The 17,451-nt window shown below is 39.3% G+C and overlaps 1 protein-coding gene and 2 non-coding genes across 4 annotated transcripts in view; all 3 read left to right on the top strand.

The window, feature by feature from the left end:
- The window catches only part of SF3B3 (splicing factor 3b subunit 3), a 47,664-nt gene that overhangs the window by 3,220 nt on the left and 26,993 nt on the right, over positions 1-17,451 (top strand). For both annotated transcript variants that reach the window (XM_060083300.1, XM_060083299.1), the window contains exons 3-9: positions 1,701-2,027; positions 2,730-2,902; positions 3,610-3,751; positions 5,815-5,927; positions 8,774-8,911; positions 9,705-9,808; positions 16,715-16,880. In XM_060083300.1, coding sequence (XP_059939283.1) covers positions 1,701-2,027; positions 2,730-2,902; positions 3,610-3,751; positions 5,815-5,927; positions 8,774-8,911; positions 9,705-9,808; positions 16,715-16,880 — 1,163 coding nt within the window. The remainder of the gene's footprint in view (positions 1-1,700; positions 2,028-2,729; positions 2,903-3,609; positions 3,752-5,814; positions 5,928-8,773; positions 8,912-9,704; positions 9,809-16,714; positions 16,881-17,451) is intronic.
- Positions 2,319-2,398, top strand: LOC132481016 (small nucleolar RNA SNORD111). Its single transcript, XR_009530727.1, has one exon. It is a non-coding gene; the product is annotated as a small nucleolar RNA SNORD111 (small nucleolar RNA).
- On the top strand, positions 8,433-8,523 carry LOC132481015 (small nucleolar RNA SNORD111). Its single transcript, XR_009530726.1, has one exon. It is a non-coding gene; the product is annotated as a small nucleolar RNA SNORD111 (small nucleolar RNA).

Below are 17,451 nucleotides of genomic sequence, written 5' to 3'. Positions count from 1 at the left end.
GGAAGGAGGAACTTGGATATTTTAAACATTTAGTTTAAAGGTGATGACAACTCATCTGGGTGGAATTACATAGCAGGGAGAGATGGGGACAAGTTGACTGTTATGTATTTGGAGGTGTTGATTGCAGTTATGAAAGCAAGTGAGCTTTTTAGGAGTCAGTTTAGAAATACACAGCATATATTAGGTGGTAGCTTTAAAAGGTCTTTGAGATATTACAGCTAACAGCCCAAAAAGTTAATATGATTTCTTAGAACAATAGCCTTAAAGATGGGCTAGAAAGAGCCTTTGGTAATTTTTAATTTTACGAAGCAAAACATCATATGTTTTTTTCTGTTTTGTTTTTAAATTATTTATATTTGGCTGCATTGGGTCTTTGTTGCTGCGCGTGGGCTTTCTCTAGTTGCGGCGAGTGGGGGCTACTTTTCGTTGTGGTGCGCGGGCTTCTCATTGCGGTGGCTTCTCATTGTGGAGCATGAGCTCTAGACGCGCGGGCTTCAGTAGTTGTGGCACGCGGGCTCAGTAGCTGGGGCTCAGGCTCTAGAGAGCAGGCTCAGTAGTTGTGGTGCGCGGGCTTAGTTGCTCCACGGGATGTGGGATCTTCTGGGACCAGGGCTTGAACCTGTGTCCCTTGCATTGGCAGGCAGATGCTTGACCAGTGCGCCACCAGGGAAGTCCCCAAAACATTATATGTTAATATCGTTTGTAGACAACTCCGAATTATGCAGATTGATGGCAAATCTCAGAAAAATACAAAGGAAGTTTAAAAATAACTTGTGTGACCATTTTTGAAAAGTTCTTCTTTGATGCCACTTTTGTTAGATGTTTTAAATTCTGGGAAAAGTACCTTTTTTTTTGCCTTTAAATTTATTTTATTTATTTATTTTTGGCTGTGTTGGGTCTTTGTTGCTGCGCGCGGGCTTTCTCTAGTTGCGGTGAGCAGGGGCTACTCTTCATAGTGGTGCGCGGGCTTCTCATTGTGGTGGCTTTTCTTCTTGCGAAGCATGGGCTCTAGGCATGTAGGCTTCAGTAGTTGTGGCTCACGGGCTCAGTACGTGTGGCTTGTGGGCTCTAGAGCACAGGGTCAGTAGTTGTGGCACATGGGCTTAGTTGCTTCGTGGCCTGTGGGATCTTCCCAGACAAAGGCTCGAACCTGTGTCCCCTGCACTGCATTGGCAGGCAGATTCTTAACCACTGCGTCACCAGGGAAGCCCAGGAAAAGTACCTTTTAAAGTAGAATAAATTAACTTAAAATACTAAGCCGCCAGCTCAGTTATATTTATCTTTTGTGGCTTTTCTTTTTAATTAATTTATTTTTTTGGCTGTGGCAGGACTTAGTTGTGGCAGGCGGGATCTTTCCTTGTGGCCCGTGGGCTTTTCTCTCTGGTTGTGGTGTGAGGGCTTCAGAGTGCGTAGGCTCTGTAGTTGTGGTGCGCGGGCTCCAGAGCACATGGGCTCTGTAGCTTGCGGCATGCAGGCTCTCTAGTTGAGGCGCGCAAGCTCAGTAGTTGTGGCATGTGGGCTTAGTTGCCCTGCAGCATGTGGGATCTTAGTTCCCTGACCGGGGATCGAACTCGTGTCCCCTGCATTGTAAGGCAGATTCTTTACCACTGGACCACCAGGGAAGTCCCTTTAGTGGAATTTTGATCCATTCAGGTTACTAGTTCTGATTGTTCATGATCTTTATTTTTCATGTTTTTCAGGAACCAAACAACAGGAAATTGTTGTTTCCCGGGGAAAGATCTTGGAGCTGCTTCGCCCTGACCCCAACACCGGCAAAGTACACACTCTACTAACTGTGGAAGTATTTGGTGTCATCCGGTCACTCATGGCCTTTAGGTTGACAGGTGGCACAAAAGACTACATTGTGGTTGGCAGTGACTCAGGTCGGATTGTTATCCTGGAATACCAGCCATCTAAGAATATGTTTGAGAAAATTCACCAAGAAACCTTTGGCAAGAGTGGATGCCGCCGCATTGTTCCTGGCCAGTTCTTAGCTGTGGATCCCAAAGGGCGAGCTGTTATGATTAGTGAGTGACTTACTCTGTTGACTTTTTGACTCTTAAAGAAGCTCAGTTCAGGATAACAATGCTGATCTTGATAGTGTGCCAAGAAATCACTCAGCTGGGTAAAGTTTGGATCATTTTGGATGTTTAAAGTTTAAAGTTGCTTTTCCTTTTAAAACAGTGGGAGAAGTTTTAACACACCTTTTCTACTTCTTATCTAGTTGGAAATGGGTGTTTTTCCATTTCTTTAAGTGTAGCAAAAAGGCTACACTGTAAGATTTTATATTATTAGACAATGAATATGGTTGCTTTCATCAGCCTGAAGTGATGATTCACATTCATGTCTCTTCTCTGATAAATATCTTGAAGAAAATTCTGTGTATCTGATCCGGCTTCCAGAGGGCAACCTTCTTTGACCAGTCACAAAATCATTAGATCTAATTCAGAGAATAAAGCTGGCAGTTCTATGAATTATTGTTTAGTTTGTCATAAAAATTTTTGAAGAGTTAGTGGGATATTAAGATCCCTGTTAGGAAGGAGGGGAGTAAAATTATGCTCTTGTCTATTTTAATGATAGAGAGCAAAATCCTAAAGCATGCATACACTTGTAGAGTTAGTACTGGCTATTAACGAACTTTCAGAAAATAATTGTGACGTGAATCTAGCTGTTCTGTAGCCTCTGGTTTCATTATCTGGAGTTTTTCTGTGTTTTTTCTCCTTCAACAGGCGCCATTGAGAAACAGAAATTGGTGTATATCTTGAACAGAGATGCTGCAGCCCGGCTTACCATTTCATCTCCACTGGAGGCCCACAAAGCGAACACTTTAGTGTATCATGTGGTCGGAGTAGATGTGGGATTTGAAAATCCAATGTTTGCTTGTCTGGAAATGGATTATGAGGTAATGGCGGGGGGAGTCTCAATCTCTCTACCCACCTTTTCCTTCCCCTCCCTTCTCCCCCTCTCCCTCCTTTGGGTTTCTTCCACTCACCTTGGTGCTTTCCTGAGATTGTTTTCTTCATTGTGCATTTCTTATATCTTACTTGCTCACAATTTTTTTTTTCTATTCCAAATACCTTTCTGAAATACTGTGGAGTGTTTCAGAATTTACCTGATTTGAATAGTCTTTCTGTGGAAACAGGGTATTTATTGGGAAAACCTCCCTGAAAAAGGAGGTGAAAGTGTATTTGGGATATTTTTTTCATGGGGAGATAGTGAAAGATGAGGCATGCCATTCTTTTGCTTGAGAGGAAAGCAGTATTTTCTAGTAGAGCTAACCCTGGTCTCAGAAATAGAAGACCTGGGTTCTTGCTTTCACTCTGCCATTACTTAGTGTGAACTTTGGCAGACCATTTGGCGTCTGTGGACCTCTGCTTCCTCGTTTGTGAAATGGAGGAATCCTGATGCCCTTTCCAGCTATGTTTGTTTGTTTGTTAGTTTAAATAATTTTTATTGGACTATAATTGATTTACAATGTTGTGTTAGTTTCAGGTGTACAGCCAAGTGAGTCAGTTATACATATGCATATATCCACTCTTTTTTACTTTCCAGTTTTGAAAGTTTGATTTTACGGTACTGATTAGTCTTTGTGCCACTGTTATTCTCTAGGAAGCAGACAATGATCCAACTGGGGAAGCAGCGGCTAATACCCAGCAGACACTTACTTTCTATGAGTTAGACCTTGGTTTAAATCATGTGGTCCGAAAATACAGTGAACCTTTGGAGGAACATGGAAACTTCCTTATTACAGGTACTTTTCTCTTAGAGCTGCTCTGTACCATTTTGCTTGGTCCATTTTATTTTCAAACTTAGCACTTGGCTTAATATGATTTGGAAACTATAATCCATTTGTAGTAAACCTGAGTGCCTTGTCTATGTTTTGGCAAGGTTAGAAATTCATGTGGTTAACTCTTATCCTCTAATGGGGTCAGGGAAGAAAAAGAGCAGTCAGCTTGGAATATTGATTACTATTGGTTGCTCTGGTGTCTTAACTGTAGTCAATCTTTCACTGATTACAAAAATCGAAACCTGGCTCTGTGAAAAGACAAATGTAACTGTTACCAAAATTGATCCAAGAAGAAATTAAGAACCTGAATAGACCAGCATTTGTTAAAGAAATTGGAACAATAATCCAAAGTTTTTTCTCTCAGAAGATTTAAGGTCCAGAATTTTCAGGGACCTTAAATTTCTCCAAAGATTAGAAAAAAGAATAAAAACTGTTGTATGAGCCTAATATAACTTCAGTACCAAAAATAGAGAAGGATAGTAATAAGAAAAATTTGCAGGCTGGTTATACTTGTGACTATGGGTGCAAAAATCTTAAATTTTAGCAAATCAGATCAACAGTGTTTTAGATGCACCGGAGCAAAGTATGATTTTTGTAGGAGCTCAAAGATGTTCACTATGAAGAATAAGTATTAGTTTAATTCATATTAAAAGACTAAATGAGGGCAACTGTATTTGTGGTAATCTAAATTTCATCAGGCTTGAGTAAGACAGTGATGCAGTCCTTTCTGTTTCAAGTCATTTACACTTGAATTGATGTCTAAAGTGAAATATGTCAGTTGTTGGGGGAGGATTTTAGAGAAGAAAAATACAAAACAGCGCTTGTCTTTGAGCATTAAATCTTAGGAAGAGACTTCTTATATATTAAGCAGAAGAATTTTAGAAAATAGGTTGTATTTAATTACTTGCTGTAATGTATTGTATTTCTCATTTATGAGGGTTTCATTCATTAAAACAAATTTTTACTGAGCCTCTACAATCAATATGTGCAAAATCAGTCTACTGGGCCCTGGGACTGCAGTGATGAAAAATTAGATGTGGTGTCTCCTTTTATGCAAGATTGAGTGTAGTGGTGACTATATGATAGTAACAAAAAGATTGCCAGAGTGTGCCAGATGGCATGACAGCATGGAGGAGGGGTCCCTAACCTAGGGAAGGAAGGCAATGCGTCAGAGAAAGGTTTCAGAAGTGCTCTCAGCTGAGAACTGGGGACTAGTTAGGAGTTAGCTAAGTGTAACAGGGGCGGAGGAGGAGTTTCTGTTGTGGCCAAATGGAGCAGAATGCACAAAAGCTGAAATGCAGGAAAAAAACATGGTTCATTGAAAGAACTGAAAGCTCATTGTGATTGGATTATTGGAGGTAAAGGGATGGGGTAGAGGTGGGAGGTAGCTACTGAGGGATTTTTAAGCAGGAAAATAATGACATGTTAAAGGTGAACGTTTTTAAAAGATCACAAGCTTACATTTTGGTAATGGAATGGAAGATAATAAGCCAGGAGATTGGTCAGGAAGCTGTTTCACTAAACCAAGAGAGATTCGCAGCATGAGGACTGCTAAGGAGGTAGAATCACTAGGGCTATGGGAGAGGGGAGAATTGAAGGATGACATCCTTGTTTCTGGTTTGGTCTGTTGGTTGATGACAGTGTTCTTTAAGGTGGAGAACCCAGGAGGTCGTTTGGGAAGGAATTCTGGACTTGTTTATGAGTATGTTCATTTTTAAGCTGCTGTGGAATATCCATGTTGAGAGTGTCCAGGAGGTAGTTGGATTATAGGTCTGAACCTAAGAACTGAGTTCTGGGCTTGGAGCTAAACATTTAGATGCATTATCAGAGATCTGGACAGGCTGAGATTCCCCAAATGGTGCCCTATCCTTGTCTAGCATAACTATCAGGGAAAAGAAACACTGAATGTTAATCACCTTCAGGCACACTGTACCTTCAAGTTGTGCTGAAGGAGGGAAGGAATTGAAGGCTAAATTGTAATTCATGGTTATGTCAAATCATTGCTGAGTTTCATTTTCTCTTGACAGTTCCAGGGGGGTCAGATGGTCCAAGTGGAGTGCTGATTTGCTCTGAAAACTACATCACCTATAAGAACTTTGGTGACCAACCAGATATCCGCTGTCCAATTCCCAGGAGACGGGTAAGGTCTTTGTTTGCCATAAGAGAAAATATATTTGTGTTTGTGAAATGAACTTAATTTTTGTAATTACAGTGTGGTCTCTTAATTTATCTGTTAATCAAGTTTTAGTTTCTTTGTAAATGTTGTTAATAAAGCCAGTAAAATAACAAAAGCGAAACAAAATATTTTTTTTTTTTTTTTTTTTTTGCGGTATGCGGGCCTCTCACTGTTGTGGCCTCCCCCGTTGCGGAGCACAGGCTCCGGACGCGCAGGCTCCGGACGCGCAGGCTCAGCGGCCATGGCCCACGGGCCTAGCCGCTCCGCGGCATATGGGATCCTCCCAGACCGGGGCACGAACCCGTATCCCCTGCATCGGCAGGCGGACTCTCAACCACTTGCGCCACCAGGGAGGCCCGAAACAAAATCTTTGAGAAAGGGAGTTAAAAGTCAACAAAATTCTATGTTGTACACCTGAAACTAGCATAATACTGTAAGTCAATTGTACTTGAATTAAAAAAAAAAAAAAGCCAACACAGTTTTTTTTTTTTTTTTTTTTTTCCTTTTTTTGCGGTATGCAGGCCTCTCACCGCCGTGGCCTCTCCCGCTGCGGAGCACAGGCTCCGGACACGCAGGCCCAGCGGCCATGGCTCACGGGCCCAGCCGCTCCGCGGCATATGGGATCCTCCCAGACCGGGGCACGAACCCGTATCCCCTGCATCGGCAGGCGGACTCTCAACCACTGCGCCACCAGGGAGGCCCGCCAACACAGTTTTCATTCTCGAAGAACCTATGGAGGTTATCAATTTGAAATTCCTGAAAGTTTCTAGTTTGAAGAATCCAGGTGTATTCATTGGAGATAAATTGTGTTTCATTCTCTCCCACCCCACCCCATTCCAACATACAGAAAAATCTAAAAGGAGAGAATGGTGAATTCCTGTATACCTTTCACTTAGATTCCCCAATTAATACTGCTTTGCTACATTTGCCTTTTCTTTCTTATGTATCTATAATTTTTTTTAGGTAAAACCATTTGAAGATAGGTTGTATGACACTGCAAGAATTTCCGAAGATGTAGCTCCTAAGAAGGAGGAAATTTTCTACACTATCAATATTGTGCCCAAGAAATTTACCATTTTGAGTAATACAATTATCTTACGTACAGTTCTCTCATTGTCTCCCAAAGTTCCCTTATATCTATATTTAGTCTCCTTTAATTTAGAATATTTCCTCTCACCTGTGTTTTTTTTTTTTTTTTTTTTTTTTTTTTTTTTTTTTTGCGGTATGCGGGCCTGTCTCTGTTGTGGCCTCTCCCGTTGCGGAGCACAGGCTCTGGACGCGCAGGCTCAGCGGCCATGGCTCACGGGCCCAGGCGCTCTGCGGCATGTAGGATCTTCCCGGTCCGGGGCACGAACCCGTGTCCCCTGCATCGGCAGGCGGACTCTCAACCACTGCGCCACCAGGGAAGCCCTGTTTTTGTTTTTTTATGATACTTTTTTTTTTTAAGAGTCTGGGTTAATTGTCTTGTAGTTTGTCCCATAATCTTTTTCCTCATGATAACATTGATAGAATTATTACTTAGGTGCTGATATATATTTCTCATTACATTACATTACATTAGGGGCACATAATGCTGATTTGATGCAGTATTGGTAATGCTAAATTGATCACCTACTACTTCTCTTTGTTGTAAAGCTACCTTTTCCTTTTTGTAATTGGTGTGGAAACTAGTGTGCTTTGAGACTGTGTAAATACTCTTTTCCCCAAAATCTTTTCACACAGTGGTTTTTCTCTCAATCAGTTACTACACTGGTGGTTGAAAATGGTGCTTTATTGCTTTTAATTTTAAGTTTACTGTGGAAATCATTAAGCGTACAATTGGGCCTCCATATCTGCAGGGTTCTCATGCATGGATATGGAGGGCTGACTATTCCTTGTACTACCCCATTTTATATAAGGGATTTGAGCATCCGTGGATTTTGGTATCTGTGGCGGCTCCTTGAACCAATCCCCTGCAGATATCAAGGGATGATTGTGTATATAATGAACTTCTGTGTACCCAGCTTCAGCAGTTATCAACAGCACATGGGTAATCTTATTTGATCTCTGCTTCCTCAATCTCTTCTATCACTGCAGATTATCTTTTTAATATTAATTTATAGGTGCTGAGGTTAAATGTTTTAGAACTTAGTTTATCTAGTACATGGTATCTGAGTAAGATTCCATCAATTTTAGAATATCTGGTAAGATTAGCAAGTTAAATTCTTGGTAAAGAGTGATAAGTGATTCCATTTAGTTGATCAGAAATTTATTAAGCACCTGACTGCCAGGTGCTGTACTTGGCTTTGGGGCTGCAAAGAAGTATAAAACATGTTTTGCTCTTGAACTTACTCTGAGAGAAATACAAAATGTTGGAAACATTAAAAAAGAAAACCAAAGTCCAGCCAAGGGGGAATGTCCTTTGGAAATCAGGGCTGATGATGATGCTTTGGATGGTATTGTCGTGAACATGTAACAGTGTTTTATTCACAGCCTGAAATGATGATTCTTTAAATTTCATGTCTCTTCTCTGATATCTTTCTCTGGAGGTAGTTCTTGCCTTACTGATCTGATTAGGCTGTAGAGTGGAATTGTGGCTTTTTTTTTTTTTTAAACGTAAGCTTTATTATATATTTATAGTAGACAAGAATTTTTGGTTATTGTGTTTTAGTCCTGTGACTGGCGGGCTGCTGTGGGTCAAAGCTTGCATGGAGAGGCTCCAGATGCCTCTAGGCCTTGGATGGCCCGTATGATCCTTGTTGGTAAAGTGTTGAATTCCAGAAAAGGAGTACTCATTTCCAAGATGTTGGTTGTGTATTTGACTTTCCTAGAATGACCTGGATGACCCTGAAAGAGGAATGATTTTTGTCTGCTCTGCCACCCATAAGACCAAGTCAATGTTCTTCTTTTTGGCCCAAACTGAGCAGGGAGATATCTTTAAGATCACTTTGGAGACAGATGAAGATATGGTAAGTAGACCATGGAGGGAGGGGAAAAAAAGAAAAAAACCTATTTGTTGTGCTTAGTCTAGTTAATGAAACTTTCTAAAGTTTCATCTTAATTTTAATATAATTAAGTAACCTTATTTTAAAAACTGATATGTGCATTTAAGGTTTACAGAGTGGTTTTATAAACCATTTGTTCATTACAACTACTCTGAGATAGAAAGGATAATTTACAAGTTAAAAAAAATGGAAACAGAATACCTTAAAAAGTGTTTGCCTAAGGTGTTAAAGCTTTTAAAGTTTGGAACTGGTACATGAATGTAGGTTTTCTCCCTCTGGTTAACAGATTTTTGGTCTGATCCCATATAGTGTGAGAATGGGTAATGCTATTTCTAGTGAATAACAAGAGAAAGCTCTCCATGTCTACTGAACACTAGTAATATACATGATCTGTTACTTTTTTCATCCCATGGAGGAGTGCTGAACACCGGGCGATTTCTTAGATACCTGTTTAGCTCAGGAGGTGGCAAGTTTTTTTTTGTAAAGGCCAGGTAGTGAACATTTTTGGCTTTTGTGGGCCATGTGGTCCCTGTCTCAACTACTTATCTCTGCCATTGTGGCACAAAAGCAGCCGTAAGCACCGTGTAAACTGCGTGGCTAGCCTGAGGGTTGTAGTTTGCTGACCGCTGGTTTGGATATGAAGGACAGTATTTTATTTGCTACTTTGCCTATTACACTATCTTATAATACTGGGCTATTTTCCATGGCGTGGCTTCACTTGCCTATACACTGGAATCTTCTTCTCTTTCCACTCCAGGTTACCGAGATCCGGCTCAAGTATTTCGATACTGTGCCTGTTGCTGCTGCTATGTGTGTGCTTAAAACAGGCTTCCTTTTTGTAGCATCAGAATTTGGAAACCAGTGAGTAATCCTTTATTACGCCATTTCGTCCTGGTTACTATAAAAGTTGGGAGGAGGGAGATGTAGTTTCAAGGCTGTGGGGCTTTTCCCAAGAATGTTATAGTCTCTTCAGAACAAGTTTTGCTCGCTTTCCCCTTTTATATCTTTCTCTTGGTGACTTCCTCTACTTTAGTGGCTTCAATCAATACCTGTGGGTAGCTGCAAAAAAACAGCTTTAAAAGTGATGCCTCCTAAGCTTTTTGCTGGACATTTCATTGAATAAATATCTGTTGAACTACTTAGTATTAAATATATGTTCCACAGTCACTTCACTTGTACACATCTGAAGTTGAAGCTCATCAGAACCCATAGCTTTCCAGCCACATCACCAACCCTTCCAACCTCACTTTTTTTTTACATTCTTCTTTTAAATATTCTTTTCCATTATGGTTTATCATAGGATGTTTGTATAGTTCTTTGTGCTATGCAGTAGGACCTTGTTTATCCATTCTATATATAAAAACCTACATCTGCTAATGCCAACCTCCTAATCCATGCCTCCCCCAACCCCTCCCCCTTGGCAACCACCAGTCTGTTCTCTATGTCTGTGATTCTGTTTCTGTTTCATAAATAGGTTCATTTGTGTAATATTTTAGATTCCACATGTAAGTGATGTCGTGTGGTATTTGTCTTTCTCCTTCTCACTGACTTCACTTAGTATAATAATCTCTAGTTGCATCCATGTTGCTGCAAATGGCATTATTTTGTTCATTTTTTTTTAAAAGTTTTTATTGGAGTATAGTTGCTTTACAATGTTGTGTTAGTTTCTGCTGGACAACAAAGTGAATTAGCTATACATATACATATATCCCCTCTCTTTTGGATTTCCTTCCCATTTAGGTCACCACAGAGCACTGAGTAGAGTTCCCTGTGCTCTACAGGTTCTCATTAATTATCTGTTTTATACATAGTAGTGTATATATGTCAATCCCAATCTCCCAGTTCATCCTACCTCCCTTCCCCCCCAGTATCCATATGTCCGTTCTCTACGTTTGTGTCTCTATTTCTGCTGTACAAATAAGTTCATCTGTTTCATTTTTCTAGATTCCATATATAAGTGATATTATGCGATATTTTTCTCTTTCTGACTTCACTCTGTATTACAGTTTCTAGGTCTATCCACATCTCTGCAAATTGCAGTTTCATTCCTTTTAATGGCTGAGTAATATTCCATTGTATATATGTACTGTATCTTCTTTAACCATTTTTCTGTCAGTGGACATTTAGTTGGTTTCCATGTCTTGGCTATTGCCATTCTCAGTATTTCTGTTAATGTCTGATGGGGGAGTTCCAGCAACTTGAATGTAAAGTCTCGATTTTGCTGTCCTCTACAACTTTCAGTTGAATGCCAAGTTGTTTTTACTTCTGTATCCCTTTTTTTTAGTGTTAGTCTGAACTAGTTCCCTAGTTTGCTTATTGCAGTTCATTGTCTTTCCTGTAAAACCTGACCTTTATAGAGTCATCTCATTAAGCAGACAAGACACAACCCTGATGAAATCATTTCCCCATCCCGTGTTACAGTCTCTGATGGCTTTTCATTGACAAATGGCTTAAGTCTGAACTCTAGCCTTGAATTTAAGACCAGTATTGAAGACTCCAAATTGCTTATGAGATAAGCCGCCATGGTCTTGCTTTCTAGTTCAGGTTTTGCTGGTATGTGGTAAAGTGTGTGCAGATCACTTACCTAATGCTATTTCTTCGTAATGAAAATGAAGGTGTTGTCTAGAATTCTGCAATTCTATTCCAATTTTGCCTTGTCTCCAGTTGTTCTCCCTTTCTTTAACATGCCTTTTACTCTTCCTCATTGACTTTATTCCAACTGTCATTTTATTACTCCTTTTCCCAGTTTATATACCTCTTTTGATGCATTTTTCATTTAGCCTGTTGTTATGACTATTTTCATCCATTTCTAATTTTTTAGTTTTTTTAATAAGGAATTTTCATTGTAGAAAAGTTAGGAAAGTTCATGTAAGCAAGTATGTCTCCTGTAATCCTTCCACCCAAAGATAACATTTTTTTGTGTAGCCTTCCTGTGTGTGTATATATTTAAATGTTTCTACGGAATTGCAACTATGCACTATATATTGTTTTGTAACCTGCTTTTTTTATACAGTAGTAAATAATAAATATTTTTTTTACCAGTACGTACAGATCTTTAACATTCGTTTTTTGTTAGCACCTTTTCTCTCCCCCACTTTTTTGTGGTAAAATATATATAACAAAATTTCCCATTTTAACCATTTTTAAATGTTCAATTTGGTGGCATTAATTACATTTACAGTGTTGTATAACCATTACTGCCATTTTTCCAAACTTTTTTATCACTCCAAACAGAAACTCTGTACCCATAACGGAATAACTCCCCATTCCCCTTTCCTCCAGCGTCTGGTAACCTAAGTGGAATCATATAACATTTGTGCTTATTCTGTCTGGCTCATTTTACTTAGCATAATATTTTCAGAGTTCATATGTAGTAGCATGTATCAGCACTTTATTTTTATCTCTGAATAATAATGCATTGTATGTATGTATGTACCACATTTTGTTTATTTACCTGTTAATGGACACGTGGGTTCTTTCCACCTTTTTGGTATTGTGAATAATGCAGCATTGGACATTGGTGTGCAAATATCTGTTTTAGTCTTTGTTTTAATTTATTTTGGGTATGTACCCAAGAGTGGAATTTCTGGGTCATACCGTAATTCTCTATAACTTCTTGTGGAACTGCTGAACTTTTTTATAGCTGCTGCACCATTTTACATTTCTAATGTATGAGGGTTTTTGTGGGTGTTTCATACAAATGCCAAACACTAATAAGTACTTTTTGTTGTAAGCATTTAGTAAATGTTGACTACTCCCATTTTTGTTATTTTACTCTGATAATGAAGAAAGTTTTGGAAAATGAATAAAAGAGCAAATAAATAATGAAAATCACCCATAATCCTAGTATTCCAGAATAGTTACTTTTTAACATTGTATCTGCTTACAGGGTTTCTACTTTCTTGTATTTATATGTAGTTTTATTTTAGAGAACTGCATCAGTCTATAAAAAACTATTAGTCTACTATTTCAAATACGCAGTATATCCTAAAAATCTTTCCATGTCAATAAGTCTGTATTTTTCACTTAAAATTATTTTGTTTTTTATTATGGAAATTTTCGAATGGGCACATAACAAGAGAGAATAGTATAATTAATGAACTTACGTGTGCCCATCACTCAGCTTCAACAAAGGCCAACCCATGGCCAGTCTTGTTTTATTTATACCTCCCCCAAATAATATTAATTTCTTTTTTTAAAATTAATTAATTAATTGTTGGCTGCATTGGGTCTTCGTTGCTGCGCACGGGCTTTCTCTAGTTGTGGCGAGCAGGCTTCTCATCGCGGTGGCTTCTCTTGTTGCGGAGCACAGGCTCTAGGCGTGCAGGCTCAGTAGTTGTGGCGCACGGGCTTAGTTGGTACGCAGCATGTGGGATCTTCCTGGACCAGGGCTCGAACCCGTGTCCCCTGCATTGGCAGGCAGATTCTTAACCACTGCGCCGCCAGGGAAGTTCAGTAATTTCTTAATATAATAAAATAACCAGTCAGTATTCAAATTTCTGTATTGTCTCAATATTTGGTAAGTCTGTTTGTTTGGATCAGGATCCCAGTAAGACTCATACACTGCACTCGGTGTAGAGAAGACGTTTTCAGTGGCTACGTAATATTTGACGGCTCCACCCCCTCTTGGTGGATATTTAGGTTGTCTGTACTTCTGCTATTATAAACAGTACTGTAGGTTCTCTCGCCTTCTGAGATGGCCCGCACTCTGTCTGTGGAGTGTGTTTCTGTCTAAATAAATCCACTTCTTACCGATCAAAAAAAAAAAAAAACCAGTGTTATAGTGAACGTTGTAGGTGTATCTTTGCATGTTAGCTGAATAAAGCCATAGTTTAACTTTCTATATGCGGGATGAAATTTTGATAGGGAATGCCAAATTGTACCTCAAAAGATGGCATCAGTTTACATTCCCACCAATGGTGTGTGAAATCTTTTTTCTTTTCACTACATGAAAAAGGGAGAGTTAATAAGCTCTTAAAAATCATTGAGTAAAAATGAGCAGTTCAGTCAGTAGAAAAATGGGTGCAGGATTTGAGCATGCCTTTCATAGTAAAAGAAATACTAGTGGTCTAGAAGTGTAATATGTAAAAAGATTTTCAAGCTAATTCATAATTGAAGGAATGCCAGTCAAAATGAGGTGTTGGGCTTCCCTGCTGGTCCAGTGGTTAAGACTCTGCCTTCCACTGCAGGGGGCTCAGGTTTGATACCTGGTCCGGGAAGTTCCACGTGCCTCAAGGTGTGGCCAAAAAAAAGAAAAAAAAGCACCAGGAGGCGTTTGTTTTTTCACCTAGCCGATTGGCAGACATTAAAAACTTAGATAATAACCTGTCTTGATAAGGCTGTGGGTGGAGTCAGTAGCTGCAGACTTATAAGGTATTCTATTCTTGCTCATTACCTTGTGCAGATAGTGTGTTTGCTGGGATTTACACATTCTCATTGTTAAGTCTTCTAAAAGTCTTTTTAGAAATAATACAGACAATGATTCCTTTTGTTCTAAAGAATCATAGTGTACATTTGTTGAGCACTTGTCTGTATGTAACAGGCACTGTTCTAAACGTTTTTCTTATATTGTTTCAGTTTGGGCTCCCCTGTAAGCAGAGCCCGAGACAAGGTTAGATTATTGGGAGGTAATTGCAGGAAGCAAGAGTGAGGGATCAGTGGGGAGAGACAGGGAAAAGAGGAAAAGCCAATATTAAGGGCATGTTACTGAGGTTCATGCTGTGGACATTGGAAACTGGCTTCTGTCAAGACCTGCTGAGAAGCATGCAGAATGCCTTTGAAAGTTGCCCACCTGAGGGTTAACAACACCAGTTCCTCTCCCTCTTGGGTTGAAGGTTACCCCTGGAGGTATGAAGTCCCCTGTACATCCTGTTGCTCAGGCAGCCTCCAACGGATAGATGTTCTGAGGGCAGAGAATAGAAAGACTGCAGTGCATAGGTGGGATGCTTGTTAGAGTGAGACGGGTTTGAACTTGTGAGAAATTATCCATTACTGTTGCACCTGAAATCTGCAAGACTTAAGAGTGGAGATTTGGGGCATCAGAAACATGTGCTATGGGTGTTAACTCATAAAGCAAACTTATTTATCAATCAGATACTTACTATAGCATTTACTATGTTCTAAGTACTTTACAAATATTGATGCATAACATTCCCTGTAAGACAGTGCTGTTAACCCATTTATAGTAAGGGCACTGGGGTCACAGAGAGTGTAAGAAATTTGATCACACAACTAAATCTAACTCAAAGCCAGACCACCTAGTTCCAAAGTTCCTGCTCTGAAGCACATTATAATCACAGAAACTGTTTTATCGAGATTCAGCCGAAGCAACCTTCCTTGTGATGGAGGTAGTGAACCCAGCATCCTCTTGGTTATCTGTGAAAGTGTCTTTGATGGGTGATCTTTATCATCTGTATATGGACATCTTGCCTGAGTAAGAAGCTTGTATTATTTAACTTTTTCTTTCTTTTCAATGTGTTTGTAAATCATTCAAGGATAATAACCCTATTTGCTTTTCTGTAATTTAACATAGAATCTGATGAGTTTACCAGAGGGTTATATGCTGAGGTTTATTTGGCTAACATTTATTGAGTGTCTTATGTATTTCAGACCCCGATTTAATCATTTTATCTTGCTCCTAAAAAGCTACACTGGATTGTTCAAAGTGCTTTGTATTGAAGGTTTGATATATGACTTAAAGAATAAATATGACCAGCAGTGTGATTTTATTTTAATTGAGTTGCTTCCCAAAAGTGTGCTCATTGCACACTCAGTTTATGATGGTATATTGTTACAGGTTATCTACTCCCAAATTGCTTTCCCTTTTTAATTTTTTTTTTTTTGTGGTTTGCCTTTGAATCAGTTTACAGACCCCCAGAGGACAGACAGGAGAAGGGCAAGATGATTTTGTTGCTTATTATCTCTGGATATGTTTATGTTTTGTTTCAGGAATAATACTACAGTATCTGCATACTTTTGTGAAATCACCAATTCTTGTTTTTTGTTAGATTTGGCCTGGTGACTGGTTAAAATAAGAAGTGGTTATAGACTTTCTTTGGGTTTCATTTATCCATATTTCATTTTATTTGACAAAAACTATGCTTACTAGGTGCGATGCAATGTTCTAAGTACTCATTGAATTCTTTAGGAAGGTACTATTCAATTTTATAAATGAGGCAACTGAGGCAAAGAGAGATTAAGTAGTAATATGCAGCTAGTTAAGCAGCAGAGCTAGGATTCAGACCCAGGCACTCTAGTGGAAGTCCAGTACTCTTAACCACTGTGATGCTAAGGTCCTGCCACTCTACCAGTTTGAATTCAGTAGTCTTAATTTCTTTATCCCTCTTTTTAAAGAAATAGAAAACCCCAGTCAGATAAGCAGAGATCTCAAACTATAGATGCTGACTCAATATTAAAGTGATTTATGAGCATTATGTTGATGACAAACATCTTCAGACAAAATATTTTTTAAACGTTATTTGCTTTCTTCCAGTTTTATCGAGATATAATTGACATATAGCACTGTATAAGTTTAAGGTGTTGCAGCATAATGACTTGGCTTACATACATTATGAAATGGATATCACAGTTCATCTCATTTGGTACAACATTAAAGAAATAGGAAAAAAATTTTTTTTCCCTTGTGTTGAGTACTCTTAGGATTTACCCTCTTGACAACTTTCATGTATAACATATAGCAGTGTTAATTATATTTGTCATGTACATCAGACAGAAAATATTTTAACTAAAGTCTTTGCTTCTCCCTAGTTACTTATATCAAATTGCACATCTTGGAGATGATGATGAAGAACCTGAGTTTTCATCTGCCATGCCTCTGGAAGAAGGAGATACATTCTTTTTTCAGCCAAGACCACTCAAAAACCTTGTGCTGGTTGATGAGTTGGACAGCCTCTCTCCCATTTTGTTTTGCCAGGTGAAGGTCTTTGCAGTCACTCCATAATGAATAGTGCTAGCCAACTGTTTCTGAATCTGAATGAGTTTAAAGTTTTAACTCCAGGGCTTCCCTGGTGGCGCAGTGGTTGAGAGTCCGCCTGCCGATCCAGGGGACATGGGTTCGTGCCCCGGTCTGGGAAGATCCCACATGCCGCGGAGCGGCTGGGCCCATGAGCCATGGCCGCTGAGCCTGCACGTCCGGAGCCTGTGCTCCGCAACGGGAGAAGCCACAGCAGTGAGAGGCCCGCGTACTGGGGGGGAAAAGAAAGTTTTAACTCCAATTAAATTAAGGTTTAGTTTAAGAGGTTCATCAGCATATCTGTGGTATTGTCAGAGTATAAGGGTGAAGCAACTAAAGGTAGTTGGGTAATTAAAAACCATTACATAAATCCTTGGGCTTAAAAAAATTATTTTTAATGATAAAAATCATGTTTTATAAAAATTCAGACTGTACAAAAGATAAAAAGTTAAAAGTCCAACCCCCAATCTTTTCAACCCTCTATTCTACCGAGGCTGTGCCATTAATAGCTTCCTGTGATTGCTTCCAGGCA

The sequence above is a fragment of the Mesoplodon densirostris genome, chromosome 19 (assembly GCF_025265405.1).
Source record: "Mesoplodon densirostris isolate mMesDen1 chromosome 19, mMesDen1 primary haplotype, whole genome shotgun sequence".
Taxonomy (NCBI): domain Eukaryota; kingdom Metazoa; phylum Chordata; class Mammalia; order Artiodactyla; family Ziphiidae; genus Mesoplodon; species Mesoplodon densirostris.
This window is presented reverse-complemented; position numbering and strand designations above follow the sequence as displayed.